Source organism: Harpia harpyja, chromosome 7 (assembly GCF_026419915.1).
Source record: "Harpia harpyja isolate bHarHar1 chromosome 7, bHarHar1 primary haplotype, whole genome shotgun sequence".
Classification (NCBI taxonomy): Eukaryota; Metazoa; Chordata; class Aves; order Accipitriformes; family Accipitridae; genus Harpia; species Harpia harpyja.
Genome location: NC_068946.1, coordinates 5,881,781 through 5,901,367, shown reverse-complemented (window position 1 = coordinate 5,901,367; position 19,587 = coordinate 5,881,781). Strand labels below are relative to the sequence as shown.

The 19,587-nt window shown below is 46.9% G+C and overlaps 1 protein-coding gene and 1 long non-coding RNA gene across 13 annotated transcripts in view; one reads left to right on the top strand and one right to left on the bottom strand.

The window, feature by feature from the left end:
• CASZ1 (castor zinc finger 1) overlaps nt 1-19,587 on the top strand; it is a 212,273-nt gene that overhangs the window by 165,780 nt on the left and 26,906 nt on the right. For 10 of the 12 annotated variants that reach the window (XM_052791544.1, XM_052791540.1, XM_052791543.1 and 7 more), the window contains 7 exons: nt 1,735-2,575; nt 5,402-5,470; nt 10,357-10,447; nt 12,527-12,691; nt 15,231-15,403; nt 16,164-17,029; nt 18,625-18,769. In XM_052791544.1, coding sequence (XP_052647504.1) covers nt 1,735-2,575; nt 5,402-5,470; nt 10,357-10,447; nt 12,527-12,691; nt 15,231-15,403; nt 16,164-17,029; nt 18,625-18,769 — 2,350 coding nt within the window. The remainder of the gene's footprint in view (nt 1-1,734; nt 2,576-5,401; nt 5,471-10,356; nt 10,448-12,526; nt 12,692-15,230; nt 15,404-16,163; nt 17,030-18,624; nt 18,770-19,587) is intronic. The other 2 variants (XM_052791547.1, XM_052791536.1) reach the window with 1 other exon arrangement.
• LOC128143814 (uncharacterized) overlaps nt 18,747-19,587 on the bottom strand; it is a 30,180-nt gene continuing 29,339 nt past the window's right edge. Inside the window, exon 6 of the long non-coding RNA XR_008235881.1 lies at nt 18,747-18,836. This is a non-coding gene — a long non-coding RNA (uncharacterized LOC128143814). The remainder of the gene's footprint in view (nt 18,837-19,587) is intronic.

Genomic DNA, 19,587 nt, shown 5'->3' with positions numbered 1-19,587 from the left:
GGAAGCTGATGGCTATTGAACTTCGGCTTTGCTCATTGACTGGGTCTTGTGTGCACAGAAGTGCTCTCGTATGTGCGTGCCTGTGCGTATGGCATCATTGGCTGTCATCCCCCAAATCCTAAGGGTCCGTTTTCATGCTTTGGATCTGCTGACCTGTTCTGTGGCTATGTCTTGGTGCCTTCCTTTTCCACTATGTTTCAAGGCAGTGTTGATTTGGTTTGAGCGGGACCCAGTGCCCAGAACCTCCATTTTGCTGCCAGCGTACCTGCCTGTGCTGGCTCCCTGTGAACAAGTCTGCTTGCCCATGAGAGCTAGAGTGAGTGATTGGAAAAGATGACGAGGGAGGTTTGAAGGACTCCTGCACACAGTAAATCTTTACTCTGCAGGAGAAAGCAAGAGGGAGAGGAGGAGGAGCGCTGTGTCAGACTGAAGCCTAAATGAGTCCAAGCTGGCACGTCAGAGCAATCTTTATTTCCTCCTTTACACTGATATTGGGTGACCTCCAGATGTGTGTTCTTCCCCTCCTGGTGGCCTGTGAAACTGCCCGAGGGAGTAGGGGAGGGAGGAAGGGAGGGAGAGACCCAAGGAAGGACAGCTTTTACTCATTCTTCCTCCGTATAATCATGCTCAGGTAGGCTAACCCCTTCCTGCCCCTTCCCCAACCCACGCTCCAGAGAACAGGCTTTCTCCCCCACTGTGGGGCCTACATCAGGACAACAGCTCTTTCTGTTCTCAGTCCAAATCCTGATGGAGACGAGGCTGTTCCTTACCTATTTTGCACCTGTGTGGACTTTTCCCTTTCCTCATCTTACTGGAAGCTGTTCCTGGCTTCTCAGGAGACTGACTGTAGGTTTCCACAGCCTTCGCTGAGCTGTGGCCCCTTTTCGTGTGGATAGTAGTAGCTCTCCAGTCATTGGGATTGAGAAGGAAGGGAGCAAGTTGGGTGAAAAGAACTCTTACAAAATTGACAGGGAAGGGAAGGACTGCAGCAGCTATGGGGAACTACCCTGTCTTTGTCTTGCCTTCTTTTCTCCACTCCCCCCGCCGCCACTCCTCACTGCCAAGCTTCTCATGCATATAGCCTTTGCTGCTCTTCCCCCACCTGAATTCATCTCCACTTCTGCATCTTTCTTTCTCTACTCTGCACTTTTCCATTCTGCCCTCCTCCTGCTCCACTCCATACATTGTCTTGCCCTGTCTCCCTTATCTGTTTCACACCATGCTGTCCTGCCTGCTCTCAGCCCTGCTGTTCACCAGCACATATAGCATATCTCACATGTTTCTACCCTCCCTTACACATGCAGACACACTGCCGTCTATCCTCTGTGCACCTCCTTCCATATACAAACACGCGCAAGGACAAAACTGTACAAACCTCGGCATATTGGCACTGGTCTCACTTCCAGTAAAATTACTTTTTCTTCATATTAGGCCAAGGCAAGAGTGCAGAGACATTTATGAAACTTTGTTTAATGTACTGAAAAGCCATCGGCTAGAACATTTAGGAAATTGATTTTCCTGGCATTGATGAACTCTTTTTATTTTACCCCAGTATTAATTACTTTTTTTTTTTAAACAAATTAATTTAAGAGTCGTAAAACCTAACAAGTGAGCCAAACGTCAGTAGATCATGTTCCCCTCTCCCCTTACTCCCCCTCCCTGCTACTAGTGCTGGTATAGGAGGAGAAGAAAAATCAACGCCTTGTGTGACTCTCTCACTTTGGTTCTCTGTAGGGGAAGCTTCATCGCTGCGAGATTATGCCGCCACCACCATGAATGAGTTCCTGGGCATGTTCGGCTATGATGATCAGAACATGCGGGATGAGCTGGCCCGCAAGATCAGCTTCGACAAGCTGAACACTGCTACCTCAGAGGCCACTGCGACTGCTGCCTCTCTCCCTGGCGAAGATGCCATGAGCAAACGAGCCCGCTTCTCCAAGTATGAGGAGTACATCCGCAAACTGAAAGCTGGAGAGCAGCTCTCTTGGCCCATGCACTTGGCCAAATCTGAGGAGCTGGGCTCCAAGCTGGGCAAAGAAACTTCCTCAGTGCTGGCACAGCCCATTCGGGTGCCAGGTCCAGATGCCTCCATGCTGACGGAGACCAAAGCCACCATCCTGCCGCTGCCCTCTCCCAGCAGTTCCCAGATGCAGGGCCTGATGTCACGGGCCTCCAAATATGACTTCTTCATTCAGAAGCTGAAGACAGGTGAGAGCATCAGGCCACAAAATGGCAACACTTACAAGAAGGCCTCCAAGTATGACCTAGAAAACGTCAAGTACTTGCACCTTTTCAAGCCTGGAGAAGGAAGCCCAGATATGGGAGGAGCCATCGCCTTCAAGACAGGCAAGGTAGGCCGGCCTTCCAAGTACGATGTGAGGAACATTCAGAAGCTTACTCCAGTAAAAGCTCCAACACCCAGCCTGGCCCCTGCTCCCCTTGCCAGTACCCCCAGCAGCACTCCTGTGGCTGGGCCAGAGCAGTCCGTCTCATTGCCATTCAACACTCCCGAGTACCTGAAATCAACTTTCTCCAAGACAGACTCCATCACAACTGGAACAGTCTCTACAGTAAAGTAAGTGCCCTCCCACTTTTCTTACCTTTGTATTAGTGGGGGATCATACCTAAAGTGTGTGTGTGGATCAGTGGGCAATTCCAGTTCATGTGATGATAAGTACTGCACTGTTCGTGTGATGTTTCTTTTTGTTCTCTGTTGGAGTGTCTGCTCCTCTGTTGCACCTTACATCTCTTTTTACTTGCACTAAGGATGTGGCCTGCCATCAGCAGTCACAGCCATGAATCCAGAGCGCACTAGCTTCTGGGTTCGTATGTTAACATGAGAGATGAGGGAACATGGTGCTGTCAGCACTCTTGAGGTCAAGGTTGTAACTACTTTACTTTCTCCTTCTTCCGGTTCCCCAGGCATCCAGCTGTGTCTGCAGGAGAACCTGATTCTTGCTTCCATCTAACTCAATGGCAAAACTCTGCTGATTTTACTGTTAGCAAGATGGGACTTTTTGTTTGTCCCAGAACTTAGAAGACATTTTGGTGACTATTTCCCATCAATTTTCATAGGAGTTAGGCATATACATATTTCTGTGGGGCCAGGCCTGTGTCTTCTCAATTTGCTTGCTCCTTACACAAATAGAGGTGATTCAATTACCCCTCAGACTGGGCAAACTCATTAGTCCAATTACACTAATAACCTCCTACACATATGTTGCTGGCAGTCTCTGCAATGATGCCATTGACTGAATGGAGATATCTGAACGCCTTGCCAAACCTTGGATTACTTTTTAATGTGGCTTCCAGAGGTGGTAGCTATAGAAAAGCTACATAGGTATGTGAGGCTGCAAGCAGGGAGGAAGGGAGGGACTTCTCTGCTTTCTTGTCATGTTTTGGATTTACTTGTTTCTCACTGTGGACCTGGGGTTTTGTGAGCTATGAATTCCATGGGGTCATTGGTAGTAAGTCTAGGACCTCTGGCCTGCACTTCTGTGGCAAATGCCATCACATGCACCCTACTATTTTGCCCTCTTCTAAGGAGGAGGGCTGGTTTATGTTTAGTATGTGGACCTAGGAGGCCTTGGGCTGAATCCTAACTCAAATGCTCTTTGCAGTCTCAGGCAAGTCTGCATCCCCCACTTTCCATGTTTCCCCACCTGGGAGGCAGAGCTAATGATAGCTGTCCTCCACGTGAAACAGTCATTTCCCAACTGCCTGCAGACAGATTTGGGAGCTCTATGGCTAAGGTGTATGGGAAAGGGCAGAGGATTATTAACATCTGCGTCTGGCCCCCGCTCAGGGTGAACGCTGTATGTGCTCCAGATGGCAGGCAGGGACTCCTATTACTAAAAAACACTGTGTTGTAAATATTCCTGTAGGCACAGTGCCTTGTCGTGGTGGGTGACTTGGCCAGGGACTCTGTGCCTGAAGAGTCTGCAGAATGCTGAGCTGCCTGGAGTTCAGTGGCCATCCTAGAGCTGTGCTTGGTGGGCTGTGAGCCTCTTCTTATCTGCTTTGGTGTTGCACTGGGATCCCAGTTTGATTTCCTTTCTCTTGCTCATTTCCTGCCACTTGCAGATGTGGGTTTGCAGCACCATGGTGATCCCTCCTCTAGCCACAGGACTTCCTCAACTGGGGCACCATGATGGGGCTGCAACAGGAATGGAGGTGACCAGGGCCTTCAACCTGGCAGTTCCCAGTGTCCTGATCACACATTGGAGTACAGAAGGGGCTCTGGTCCCTTCTCCTTCAGGCTGCTTACTAGATACAGGCTTTTATGATAAGAGAAGGCAGCCCATTAATAGTGCTGGAGGAGGAAGTGCTAACTGTGGTATCTGGGACCTGGCTTTCCATTCACAGTCCCCGCTGGGACCAAATAACCTGGCAGGGATTACCTCTTACTCTCACATGTACGCACATACACCCTAGCCATGGGTTTAAACTCTCTAACATCTAATGCTATTAACATGCCCTGAACTAATCTACCTTCTTCAAGAGAACTCTGTGCAAAAGTGTCCTTGTTTAAACCAGGCTACAGAGCTGTCACGAGTAGGAGTGGAGGTTGGGTGCGGGCAAAACCGAGAAGGAAGACTGTGTACAGCCGGTCTGGGATTGTGTTGTATGCCACTGTCTTTTAGGTAGGCTGGAGTCTGGCCCTGTATCTCATTTTCCTCTTGCTGAACTCACTGAGGATGCAATTTTTGTCTGCTTCCTAATGATGTTGAGTAACCCAGGCTTATGTGACAGTTGGGTGCAGTTGGGTTGGTTTTCTCATTGATTAAAATACATAAATACCTTTGCTGCCCCATCTGTCTATTGGAGTTGGGGTACCTGTGTGAAAAAAAAAGGCAACTAAAGCCCCATCTAGGGGGATGTAGCCATGTTGCCAGTACTGGGTAGCAGTACACTGTGCCTGCTGGCCATAGGAAATGTGCGGTAGCTCACAGCGTGGCTGAAGCATTGAGACTCTTCTCCCACAGTTGAGCCTAGGGCAGACATGTCTCAATGGCCGTTCCGTGCACATAAGGACAGTGTTGCAAGATGCTTCAGGGAGGTGTTTGTTTTCATGTGGCCATCACTTGTTTGTATATAGGTATTTAGTTTTTTCTGTGGAAACAGGTTTTCATGGTTGGTCTTCTCAGTGTCTCCAACACACTGAACTGCAACGAGGGAACATGCAGGAGAGGTGGTAGGTAGACTGTATGGTTCCCTAGGACAAGAGGGTACCAGATTTGAAGGGTAAGGGGGAGGGAGGTTCAGCCTTTGTGTGTCTTTGCTGGGTGCTCTTCCCTGAGCCCTCTCCTGGTATGTCAGTGGTGTGTGAGAGAAACAAGGAGCTTAGACTGTGCCCTGTTCCTGCCTACTAATCACCTCTGCCCTGTGTGTTTCTCATTAGGAATGGATTACCCACTGACAAACCAGCTGTCAGCGAAGACGTAAATATTTACCAGAAGTATATTGCCAGGTAGGCAAAACTCTTGACTTTCCTGGGGAGAGGGCTGGAAGTAAGAGGGCGGAGTGGTGGTGGGAGAGATGAGGTCTCGTCCATCTGGATCAAGTGTTAAACCAGTCTTTGGCACTGCCATTTCCCTCTGGCATCTGTACTTGCTCTGTTCCCCTGCTTGGGAGAGCAGTAGCTGTGAGAGGTGTACAAGCATGCCAAGAGCATGCTCGGCTCCCCAGAGCTGTTAGACTTTGTGACAAATAGTGGAAAAATGTTTCACTGCAGAAGCCCAGGATTTAAATGGGAGTGTGGTCTCTTGACTGTTGTTTTTTCTGTCCATTGCTGTGCTGTCTCCAGCCTTTTTCCCCTACCATGTCCAGTGCCTGCAGAAGGCAAGCAGAGAACATCTCACCTCTGAGACTCTAGGCTGGAGGAATTCACAAGTGGCTCGAGTTTAGGCAGGTCTTGGCATCAATGTGGGATGTTTATCCTAGAAAATTTTGCAGCTCATTGGTATGAGAAACCCTCACTGAATAAGGTGCAGGCTAGGGCACCTTATCACAGCTGTGGGCAAGCTTAGGTCAGGAATGAGCGATGCTGAGAGGGAGTCCAAGGCTGTTGCGGTGAGACGGAGTGAGTAATGCCATGAGAGCCAGAGGGACAGAGGAGATTACTGCATAACACCTGCCTGTTTTGTAGCTCATGGTGTAAAGGGTCCATCAGCCTTTGCCCCTGGCCTGTTGAATCTTCCATCTGTACTGTGCGAAAACTCACTACGAAAGCCCCTTGTATACAGAAAGACACCAGTCAGGGAAGCAAGAAAACACTTCTATCCAGAGATAAAACTGAAGGGTTTGTTCCCACCAGCACTTGGGCACTTATTAACAAGAGGGGACAGAAATGTGTACTGTGCTTTCCCACCTTGCCAGGGTCTACAGAGCCTTGCTGTGGGAGGCAGTCAGCTGCTAGGAAGTTGCAAGGGAAGATCTTAGCACGTCAGCAGGGGAAAAGGGTGGGAACAGTGCTCTCCCTAGCCAGAGAGTGGAACGAGAGGCGATTTCCTTTCCTCCCTTTTGCCCAAATCCCTGATGTAGGAGAAGGGGGCAGAAGACCGCATGGGAAGAGTTGCACCACCACATGCAGCTCCTCAAGCAGCAATGCCTCTAGTGCATGTGGCAACTCACTGCCTCTTGGGAGAGTATAGGAATGAAAGCGGGGGTTTAAGCCCATCTTTGCATGGGGCAGAAGGAGCAACACCCTTTTATTGCTGAGATTGCAGGAATCACAGAGGTTGCAGTGAGAGAGGAGATGCCACCCTTTTTGTCCCCAGTTCCCCTCTCAAGCACAGAACTGTATAAACACTTCACCCACATCCACTCTTCGCAGCGCTCTGCAAGCCCCTTCCCCTGGGTCAGGCAGGTAACTGAGGGAGGCTTGTGAGATAGCTAAGGGACACCACATCCTGCTTAAAAAGCTCCGCAAGCCGCCCGTTGGCAGCACAGCCACTTCCCTTCAATTTACACACAATTTTAAAAACAGTTTAAAGCCTTAAAATCAAGGGGTGGGGGGAGAGAGACACGACACTCTATGTCTGTACTGCATAATTAGCTTAATGAGTTTGCCAAAGCCACTGCCAAAAGCTGCCCAGGGATAATCCATTCTCTCACACAACAAAACAAAACCTCTTACTTAGCTAGTTTGGGTTGGGTTGTTCCCCCCCCTCCCTGTATATTTATAATTAAAAAAAAAAAAAAGACCACAGAAAAAATTATTATTATTATTATTAGTGCCTCAGCAGATGGTGCTTCTGGCAGCACTTGCTTAAATATTTATTTCTGTGTGGGTTTCCTCCCCCCTTGTAATTGGGGTGGGTTTTTTTTTCTTCCTTCTTTCACATCATCGTTACAGGGTAATGAGTCTGTAAACACTCTCTAAGCATGCTGACTTCTTTATTTATTATTTTATTATTATTTATTTATCTTGGTTTTTCTTTCTAACTCTTGCCAGATCAAGACTAGTTCCTTCTGGCAAAAAAAAAAAAAAAAGTGAACCAATTAAAGTAAGGGAAGGGGGAGGGAAGTAAGGGAAGGGGGAGCAGGTTATTCTTGTGAAAATGAATCTATGTGCCTGTATGGACAATTCAGGAGTTTGGATTTGCATATCAGTGTGATTAGATGGTCTGTGAGTTTGCTTGTTTCAGGTGTGTTTGTGTCTGTTCGTGTGCATGGAAATTGTGGGTACATTCATGTAAATTAAGAGGGGTGTTGATGTACCTTAGAGTATGTGCGTGTAAATGTGCGCGTGTGTATGCGTGTAAGTAAGTGTGTGGTGTGTAAGCTTTCCTGTTATGAAAAAGCTAAACAGATGCTGTGCTTTAAAAATTAATAGCTTTGAACTGTTTCAAGTGTCAGAAGAAACACAGGATAAATATAACCCTTTAGGAGCCTAACCTTACAGACTGAAAGAGCAGAATTTCCCCTTTGTGCTGTGCTTGCTGCTTCCCTCCTTCCCCAAGCGCACGGTTTGGTAGAACACTTGCCTCTCCCTTCCTGCACTGTAGACACCACACACACACCCCTTGCCGTGGCACGTGGAAAGGAGGGTAGGAGTTTGAAGTGCTAGAGTGCTTGTTTAGCTGTTGCTTTTAAAGCTAAGCCTGTGAGTTACTCCTCCTAGGATGTTTCAAGTAACTCATCCCATACAGTCAGATCTCTTCGGTGTCTGGCCCTTCTTTTACTGCAGTTGGCATCTCTGGTCATTTTGCATCCTCACTTTCAATAATATTTTAGACTGCTTTGCCTCAAAGGTGTGTATTTGTCAGCAAGGTCTTTTTCTTTCTCTTGTCTCTGCCTGGCCTGCACTCCACAGTTCTCCAGCCCTGCACAGCTCTCTCTTCCCCATCTCATCAGCGGAATAAGGAGGAAACTTTCCACAAAGCAGTTTCTTTCCTTTAAAGCTGCTGGTAGTGCTGCTGACATAAAGCCCTGGACTAGCAGGACCAGTTGGTGCGATCTGCTGCAGAGCTGCGTGTACCTAGTTTAATGCCATGGTGACTCAGGCTGCTGCCTGTGCCCTGTACTAGCCTCACAGTTGCCCAGGTGTTGAGCAGGAATTGCTTCCTCTGCTTTCAGTTCCACACCTTTGTTTGTGCAGCCAGCCTTGCTGTTTGCCTTGTGGTTTGTTTCTTCTCCGCTGCTGAGGTTTGTTCCAGTTTCTCAATCACCTGTTCTGACGTGATCCTGATTTCCTGCAGTATTTCTTCTCCTTCCCCAGGGAAAGGCATGTCTGCTCCTGGCATCTGTCCCTGTCTCCCTTTGTGAATGCTGAGGCAAAGAAGTCATTTAATTTTTTAGCAATGTCTATCTTTTCTGTCAATTAAGTCCCCTTTCTTTCTCCTAGAGGCCCTGCTGTCTCCACAGTTGACCTCCTCTTCCTTACTGTGCTTCAGAAATGCCTTATTTAGTGCTGCTTTTCGTCACGACTTTTTCTATCCTGTAGCTTAGCGTTACCTCACCTTATGATGATCCATAATCTTCCCTGCACCTGCCCCATTCCTTGATTGCCCCGGGACCCCCTCACTCCTCTCATTTTTCCTTTTTACCCATTGCCCTTCCTTGTTTCTTTCCCATGCCCTTTATCATATGCATTCCTGCTGTGTTTAGCACTAAGTGACGTGAGGAACCTTTGAGGAACCTTTGAGCAGATGGTACTTTATCTTTGAATGTTTCCCCTCTGAGTCCCCTTCTCTCCACTGCTTTTCCCTTTCAAGCTCTTCAGCTCTTCCAGGGTCCTCTAGAATATACATCAGAGAATTCATAGCACTGATTAGCCCGTTACTGGATCATCCCCTCTTGCCAATTACTGACGTGTCTTATCAGTCAATACGTTCTATGTACTGCCTGTTTGTATGTAGATATTATATGGCATTTCTGCCTTTCTGGGTTTTTTTTCCACCCTGTACGTCAGAAGTTTCCAGATTTGCCGTGTGGAGTGCTCAGTGGTGGCCTGCAGAAATGGATTGGGTGGGTGTTGTTGGCTGTGGCTTCTTTTAGTTGCACTCAAAGGCAGGCTGACAACCTTGTTCTTTTGCATTGCACTATTTTTTGTTGTGAGCAAATACTGTATCCGCATGGAAAATAATGATTAGCAAGGCTGTCGTGCATGGGAGAAGTTGCACACACAGGGTTGAGATGGTCTGCCTGTAACGCTTTGTCCTGTTCTGTTGCTCCATCTTGCCTATCTTTCCATTGATCTGTCCATCTTATTGAAAGTTCCTATGTCATCTTGCCATGATCATCATCTATCTGTGTGGCTTACCATCTAATCTCTACTGGTTTGCAATCTTCTCTGTAGTGTGACACCATACTGTGATAAAAAAAGTCATGAGACGTAACCTGTACAAACAAATGAATGCCTGAGCTTTTCTGAGGCCCTACTAGATGGGCATATACCTAAAATTTAGAATCCATATTTGACCGATATTTATTTGTCTCTTTCTGGCATGGGAGATTTCTGAAACTCACTGCTGTGGTTTATAAACTCACTCATGAGAATTTTAGAATTGTATGATATTTAATTCAAGGAACCCTCCTTTCTTACTCTTCCCCAAGTAAGCAACTTAGATAATGGAGATGAATTTCAGAGGGAAATACAGACAGATTAGGGATGTACAAGACCTGAATGATCCTGCTCATGAAGCACCTTTAAATAGTGACAAATAAGAAAAGGAAGGCGGGAGGGTCAACATCCTTGGAGGGGATAAAGGAGGTGGGGTTTAATGCCATAAACATGGGATGAAAGCAGAAATGGGATTTACTGTATTTGTGCCTTGCTTACAGGCACTACTGTCACGACACTGTTTTATTCTCTCTCCCTTTCTTTCTTCTGTCCTCCTCTCATGTTTGCAGGTTCTCTGGCAGTCAGCACTGTGGACATATACACTGTGCATACCAGTATAGAGAACATTACCACTGCCTTGACCCAGAGTGCAACTACCAGGTAAAAGAATGGTAAAAAGTTATCAGCACAGCTACCTGAATGTAAAGGGGTACAGCCTAGGGGAGATGTGTGTCCTCCTGTGCTTTCCTCCCCCACGCACGCACATGCCTCTTCACTTTTCCGCTCTGAAAGAGGGAAAGATGTATTTTGAACTTAACTAGATCCCTATTTTGTTCCCATTTAACGCAGTCTAACACCATTTAACCAAACCCAGACCACTATAACGAAGAGCAGAACATAGATCAGCTCAAGTCAGTGGGAACTACTCCAGATTTACATCAGTGAAACCAAGAGAATAAATTCTGCTGTGTTACAAATTGTGCCTGAAACTAGGGAATGCTGATCTGTTAGTCTGTCTCTTTCCCTCCTGCTGCCCTGGTGACATTGTAGCGGCAGTATCTGCAACAAAACACCCAATAAGACCAGCAGCAGTCCCGGATTTGTGGGGAAAGCGTGGGGGCAGGAGCATGTGCGATGCTGTAATTACTGGGAGAATTGCCAGGGTAGCGACGTCAAGCCAGCCGAGTCACGTGCTGTGTTTGTTTACCCTCTTCCCAGGTCTGTGAGTTTGACACTGCCATTTCTGTGGTCAGGCTGCATGTGTGTCAGTGGGAATCCCAGAGTTTGCCTCTACTGTGCATCAGACACAACTTCAGCCCTACCCCAGGAGACCTTTGGGTCTCAAAGGAATGAGTCTGACCACAGCATAGGAAGTTGATCTGGATCTGCTGAGCTTGACTGTGGGTTTCTATTGATCAAAGGAGAGTTTGTCTTTGGGATGGATGTAGTGGTCCTCCTAGCCCAGCATTTGGTAACCGAGATGAGTCTGTCCCAACTGTAACACGGATATCTCTGAACCAGAAAGAGAGAAACACAAAGGATGGAAAGACAGAAAAACCTATTATTGTGATTGGCCTCATGATTATTTCCTAAGGAGTCTGGAAGCTGCTTGCAAAGGAGCTGTCTGGTCTCGCAGGGAATAAGGATTTAGGCTGCTTTTTAAAATGCAAATTATTTTACGGCTGAGATATATTTTAGAATAAGTAACGCTCTGTAATAAGTGGGCACAAATTAACGATGATTGGCAATAGCAATCCTGTATGTACGCCCTGGGAAATCATACCTCCAGCCTCCAAGGGATTCCTGTTGAAATCTATATCCATATATTCCTGTGCCAATACCAACGAGATTGATCAGGATTGATATTATAGGAGGAAAGAGTGGAAGCGATAATCATTTGTTTCCTATGAGGGAGACTAGAAAAGTTGTTAAACATTAGAATACAGGCCTTTTCAATTACTCCTCAAAATAAATGGATATTGATTTCTTTTTAAAAAAATCAGATTTACTTTCCCACCTTCACTGTTAAATATTGATGTCTGTGGGAAATAGAAATGAAAAGCTTCATTTTAAAGGCACTTAGCCTGCTCTGACAGTGGGGTACCCCTTCATTACTTCAAGCAGGTAGAGAATGAAAAGGATATTCTGGTCATACAGATGTAGCTCTGAGCTCTATTACCATCTTTTTCTGTGACTGGAAGAAAGTTCCATGTCCCTGTTTTCCTAATAAAGCCATCCTACCTTGTAGGGGAGGCAGAAGACTTAGAATGGGAAGATACTATAAGAGAGCAGAGTATTTTTCCCAATTTCTAGTCTGACATGAATGTGGCAGCCAGTGTCTTGCTAACCACTACAGTGAGTGATTTGGAAGCTTGGATTACTCTCTTGTAGGCTGTTTAGTTCACTGGTTTGCTTTCTAACTATAGCACTTCTTGAGATAGTAGCAGCTAAAATTATGTTAGAAGAATTGCAGTCTTAAAGCTGCATGAAGCATATTCTGGACACCACCCCAGTGTCATGTTTACTCTACAACTTTTCATGTGTACATACTTTCCATTTACCAAGAAGATACATGCACACAATTCCTCTTTAATCTGACTCTCTTGGAGTGATTACTGCTAAGCTGTAAACTCCTGGTACCATAAGTTTATTAACAACAACAAAAAAACCCACCCTGCCCCCAGGATTACTCACCCACTCCCATCACGTGTCTCACTGTCTGTCTCTGTATCTCTCCAGAGATTCACTAGTAAACAGGATGTGATTCGGCATTACAACATGCACAAGAAACGTGATAATTCCCTCCAGCACGGCTTCATGCGCTTCAGCCCCTTGGATGACTGTAGCGTGTACTATCATGGCTGCCACCTGAATGGGAAAAGCACACACTACCACTGCATGCAGGTAACAGCTGGACGGGGGAATAGCACACAAGGTAGATGAAGAGCCACTGTTCGAGCTGTGTCCTTTTCGGGGTGGACTGAAAGGATTCTTGAGTTTAGGCAGCCCAACACTTCCTTGTTGGAGAGCAAGGGGCTGTCCTGAGGCAAAGGGGTGACATTCCCAGCCTCTCTTGCTCACTTCTGAATCAGGAACCTCTTTGAAGAGTCCGTGCCCTCTCCTCACTGTGCTTGCCCTGCCAAGTGTTGGGAAGGGTGAAAGGAGGCACCATTCTGGTTTTAGAAGCCTTGTGCACGCAGTGAAGCAAAGCAGGTCTCCAGGTTTTCTCACAGTCTTGGACTTCACTTGTTCAAACAAGTCCCATTCTCTGAGATTCAGGGACCTCTCTGCAATGCCACTGCACTGCCTCTACTCAAATGTGATCTGTCACTACCTTGAAATCAGACTTTTCTGTGACATATCTGCCCTTTAACATTGGGTTAATTTCCTCCATAATTAATTTCTAAAGTAATTAAACTTTACTGTCACATATCTAGACTTAACAGCCCTGGTTCTGCGTCTCCTTCACTGGTGGTACTTGTCTGTGGTGTAGGCTGGGAGCTTTGTTTCAAGAGCCAGCCAGGCTTCAAGAGCAGCATAACCAGAGTTGGAGTTGCTGCACAGATGTAACTGTGATGCCTTTACTGTTTTTAGACACGGGCACACCAGATTGTTTGGGTCGTACCCTGATTGCTCTTCAGATTAGAGGGTTTGATATGTACTTGTTCCATTAGAATTGTGGCCTAAGCTATTGCCATGAGAATGTGCTGTAGTTACAAACAGAATAATCAGGCAACCCTTGGTGAAAGCTTTTCTGTTCTGAAAACTCAGGTCTCGCTTCCTGCGCTATCCCAACAGTTTTAAGACCCCAGTTAAAGTCACAAGGCCTTAATCACATGCTTAAATGTTTTGCCAGGATAGACTTCAGCATATGTTTAGCTTGAAGTCAGGTATGCTTTCTGAAGTCAATGGGACTTAAGCACATACTTAAATGTTAGGCATGCACTCAAGTACTGTCCTGAATAGGGGGTGGTTTAAGCATGTGCTTACAACATTTGATAAATTGGGAACTTCATGTGACTTTCTCTTGAGGACATTTTCTGTTATGCTTCCATAATATTGGTTGTTTAGTTTCTTCAATTGACCAGGATGGGATTTGTTTAATTTTTTTTTTAGAGTATGAGGAGTGTTTCACAGCTTTAAGTCACTCCGAGTTCGAAGAGAGACCCTCATTTACACAACTATATATGGGTAATTCCATCCTGTGCCCACTGTCTTCCAGTAAAATAATGCCCACGTAAGCAGTGTCTTACAGGAAAGGTGTCTGAATATAAACTCCCAATTAAAGAAAATACTGCTTAAATGGCAGAATTTGTGCCATCCATCTCATGGGGTTTTTTTTCTTTATGTCCATAATTGGTGTGGATGAAATTCAGTTAGTTGTTTATATAAACTGACATTTTTTTAGGCTTTAGCACCAAGAGCTGCATTGCAAATTATTCCTAAGGAGGTTTTTGTTTAATTCTTTTTTTTAATGCCATGCAGGGTCTGTCTTTTTTCAAGGTGTCAGTGTGGAGAGAGAGAGAGGCTCTTTTATATTGGAAATAGCTGGACATCCTTTTTATTTTTTTCTTTTCTGGGTATTTGTCATGGGTTTTGTTATTGCCTGTTTGAATCAACCTGGGCTGAACTAAGAGGTGGTGTTTTCGTTCTCTTCGCTTCTGAGATGGTGCAGGCATTGGCACACGTTGTGCTAGAGAAAAAAAGAAAAAAAAATCCTCCCTCAGCAGGGCTGAGGACGTTTTCAGATTCCAGTGTTTTTTTACTCAATATGGCAAAGTTGCCCGCTTTACCCAGAGGAAGGCAGGTTTTCAGCATTCCGTCCTCGTCACACCATTCCCATTTGCTGCATGAGTTTAAAATTATTGAAGTGGTAGTCTTGAACAGTGACGGGGGAAGAAAGTCACCAACGGTTTGCTAAGATCAGCTGAACATAGGGTTTATGCTTTGCTAGAATGAAACCTGTATATTACAAGCTCAAAAGATTGGCCTCATGTTGCACCACCCCTGCCTTACCTCCCAGAAGGACTAAAGAGGTAAATAACTCATTCCCACTCAATTTTGTATTCCCCAAATAGATGAAAGTCTTACTTCGTTCTGTGTCACTCCAAGATAACAAAAAGCAATGGCTTTTTTCCTTAAGAGCAGGAACCCTGCTTACTGCCTCCCTAAGCAGGCATGATTATCTGTAGCTGGTCTTTTATCCCTTTGCATCCTCCCCTTTTTCTCTTACTGTTTCATGCCCAGAGTTGTTGTTTTTTTTTCACAACTGCTCTATCAGTCTTTAGATTGGGAATTGAAGTGATGACTTAATACTCCTAGGAGAGGTGCACAAATGGAACTATTAAATGTATGTGTGCTGCACATGTGTTTATTATTGCTGGTAATAATGGTAGGCTGTTAAAACGCTGTGCTGATGACTCCCTGTTTTGGTCTGGGGTAGGTGGGTTGTAACAAGGTCTATACAAGCACCTCCGACGTGATGACCCATGAGAACTTTCACAAGAAGAACACGCAGCTCATCAATGACGGGTTTCAGCGGTTCCGTGCCACGGAGGACTGCGGCACTGTGGAATGCCAGTTCTACGGGCAGAAAACCACTCACTTTCACTGCAGGTGAGACAGCAGGGAGGGGGAGGAATCCTGCCTCAGCATTGCATGGTGTGTTTGCCTCCTGCCAAGTCATAAATTCAGGAGTGTACACAGGGACTTGATTTTCCCTGCTGTGACCTTCTCAGTGCTGCTCTTGAGAGAACTCATGCTCCAGGGCAGATGTGATTTCCAGGATCATGCTGCAGACCACTCTGAAGGCAGCAGTGTGATCTGAGGTGATCCGAGGAAAGGGTACCCACTAGAAAATACATCCTAGAATCATTTGGGAAAGAGATCACAGTGCTCTTCAGAATTCGACTGAAGTAGGCCATTAATATACTGCTAATGGCACTTCCATGCTAGTTTTCTCCAGCCAACAGTCAGCCAGCTCATCCCTTTCAGGGCCAGACTCTGCCTTCGGTACACAAATGCTCTTCTATTGATTTCTCGTGTTCTCAGGGGGAGTAGGAAAGCACAGTTTGTACCTTAGTCCCCTTTAACTGCTGTTTCGGTTGGAACTTTCAGTGGTGGGTGCCTGCATCCCCATGTTATTGTGGCTGTTCCTCGGAGTGGAGTGAGCTTCCCAGCTCTCTCACATGGCAGCATTTTTGCTTGCCTTGGTGTCACAGGTTTACCCACACAAAGCTCCTCAACCCCTTTGCAGCCAGGGCCATTGTCTCATACTGGCCCCGGTCCTTATCCCAGAGGGAGACAGGTGACAGCAGTTGCGTTGTGCTCCTAGCCCACACAGCCAACCACCCTCTCCTCCTCGATGCCCTTGCAGGCGACCTGGGTGTACATTCACCTTCAAGAACAAGTGTGACATTGAGAAGCACAAGAGCTACCACATCAAAGATGATGCCTATGCCAAGGATGGCTTCAAGAAGTTCTACAAGTATGAGGAATGCAAGTATGAGGGCTGTGTCTACAGCAAGGCCACCAACCACTTCCACTGCATAAGGGCAGGCTGTGGCTTCACCTTCACCTCCACCAGCCAGATGACCTCCCATAAACGCAAACATGAGCGCCGGCACATCCGGAGCTCAGGAGTGCTGGGCCTGCCTGCCTCTCTCCTCGGGTCCAAGGATAATGAGCAAGAGGAGTCCAGTAACGATGACCTTATTGACTTCTCTGCTATGAGCTCGAAGAACTCCAGTCTGAGTGCCTCCCCCACCAGTCAACAGTCTTCCGTTTCTCTCATAGTCCCAGCTGCACCGTCCTCTGCTGCTGAGCTGGCTTCCTCACAGGCCAGCAAGTCTGCCAACAGCATGACACCAGCCACCAAGATCTCTGGCCTGCTCTCCCAGGCTCTTCCCAGCAATATACCCTTGGCCCTGGCACTCTCCAACTCAGCACTTCCTGGAACAGCTGGATCCTTCTTCCCCATCATCCCCAGTCGGGTCTCTACACCACTTCCTGCCAGCTCAGCTAATCTGATGACTGCTGGTTCTTCTGGCTCCAATTCAACATCATCTGCTCCTACGGATTCCTCATCCCAGGCCATTTCAGGATCTGGTGAGCCAGCGGCTACTTCTCCAGCTCCAGCAGCATCTATAATGGAAAGGATCTCTGCTAGCAAGGGATTAATCTCTCCTATGATGGCCAGGCTGGCAGCAGCTGCACTCAAGCCCTCTGTGGCACTTGAAGCAGGTGAGTTACCCTCATCACTTGTGCTAGTGGTGGGAGGAAGAGCAGTGCCTGATGACTTGGAGAGGAGTGAATAAGAAGCCACCCAGTTGTCTGTGGGTTGGTTGGTTCCGTGCTCCAGCTCTGTTGTCACAGCTGTGGGTTTGGAGATAGTGTTGGTACAGTCCACAAACTGGACCATTTTCCTGTTCAGTTCTTGCAAGCTGTGCTTCTCTGTCCCTGCAGCTCCCTGAGGTGCAAGGGGCAGAGGCACCATGAGAGGGGTAGAAGATGGGAATGAGAAGTCCCCTGGGGCAGCCTGGAGCTCTTCCTGCTGCCACCTAGACCTGGGGCAGGTTGTTGCCCATGCCCAGCTCTGCCAGCAGGGACGTGGGGCTCCCTGAAGAGCACAGGGTACCTCCACAGTCTCCTGCTGAACATGGTCAGCTCATGGTGGGCAATGTGGTGTCGTGGAGGGGAGGCTCTGCCTGGCAGCACCCCAAGGCATTGGACTGCCCCACAGCCTCCTTCCCCAGGGCATGGAAAAGACAGAGCAGGCTGCTGGCCCATGGGTATGTGAGTGCTGCCGCTGTTCCTTTCTACCCAACAGCAAACGAGGGAGTAGGACGAAGTGATCTGATTAAAGAGGGAGGGGAACTTTCACATACTTTTAGAATTATTATTTGAAAAATTGTTTCCTAAAGCAGAGAAAGGTCATTGAGGGAACTATTTTCCTTTATTTTTTAATAAAATGCCACTTGCTGTCTGAGAAGCGGCTCGCCGTCAGCTGTACTGCCGGAGGGTAAATTAATATTTTAGTCACTTGGGGATTGTGGAAAAAAGCACTGCAGACATGTTCCTGTCAGCAACTTTTTTCCCTCCTTTTTTCCTTGCTGTTCTTCCTAATTTTTTTCTTTAATTTGTTGTCCAGTTTTCCCCCCTTCCCTCTTTTTTTCTCTTCCTTTAATCTGAATTTTTCTTCCACGGGCTCAGCACTAAACCTTCTCCCAAAAAAGAAGAATTCCCCCTTTTTGTGGGGACAACGTGATGGCGGTGGCAAGAGGTCGCGCAGTTTGAACCAATCCCATTGGCTGTCACCTTCGATAGCCCCGGCAGGGCAGATGCTCCTGCTGGGCACGCGCAGTGGCGGGCCATCGCTGTCGCTACGGCAACGCTGGGATTGGGGACGAGAAAGGGGGCTTGACTAGCAGTCGAAAGCTGCCACATTGCCTCAGCATTAACAGAGTCTTTAATAAACGCTTAAGAGGCAGCCCCGCAAATTAGTTATGACAGTTTGTGCAGAGAATCAGGTCTCCCCCACGCTCCTTCCGCCCTTCTCCTTTAAAGGGCCCATAGCCTGGACAACTTTGACATAATTTTGCAATAATTATCACTTGAAGAATTTCCACGCTGGAGTGGACGTCAGAACCCATCATGTCAGCTTGGCAATAAACGCTGACCAGCAATCCCAGCACTTCCCTCCCCCCACACTTTTTCTTTGCTTTTTCCATTTATGCGCTGGTGGTAGTGATTTAACTTACTTATTTGCCATTGTAACCTCATTTTAGACCTACATTTTTCATTTAATTTTTGCATTTAATTTTGGTGTCTTTCTTAAGCAGGGAATGGACAACCAGCAGCTCCTGGACGGTTCAATCCAGTTCAGGTGAAGCAGGAACCTGTGGAGGCTATGGGATCATCATCCGCCACCAGTCAGGACTCCTTGCAGGAGCACAGCTTGGACCTGAGCGTCAAGGATCATGGGTGAGAGAAGTGTGCAGGCAGGCATACTTAGCTCTTTCCAGCATCAAGCTCTGAGAAGTTTCCGCACCTGTAATATGAGAGGACACAACATGTTGATGAAAGGCAATTTCACAGTGGCTGAGTTGGACACCCCCAAACTGAAGGCAGGGAGGCTCTCTCTACTCCCCCTCAAGTATATGTTCTCCAGATGTTTTTTTGGGCTCACAAGCACCTGCTGACTCTTTGACAAGAGCCTCACCTCTTGTGCTCTCCTCTGAAAAATGAGCCACTGGCAAAGCTCCTTCTGACACTTAGATATTCCTGCTGTTGTCATCAAGAGCTGATCGAAGGCTGCTTCAATGCCACACTTCAGCACACTTTTAGCAGGAGCATTTGCACTGATGTAATAGGGCATTGAATTGGGTCTGAGAGAGGCACCTTCCAGAGAAATTGGACACACAAAACAACTGGGTGTCAGGCTAACTCTGGTCTGGGTCTGGCATGTGCTAACCTATAGTTAGGTGATGAATCTTGGCACTTGTGCATATGTGAATGCACCTGTCTCAAAACATGTGTCCCACTTGTCCAGCATCTCTACTGAGAATAGGAGTGTTTGGGGATTGTCCTGTGTGGAAAAGCTGCAGAGGAACTGACACTGGGGATAACAGCCTACTCCACTTTGACCTTTGTATACATGCCTTTCCATACTTCATTTAAATAAGCCTCAATTTGGGACCCCAGCACTTGTAGTCAGCTACAAGTATTACTGATGCATGTGAAATACTAAGGTTGTCTTTCGGCATGCTTAGCTGTGGCCATATGGATTGTTGCGTTGCCTT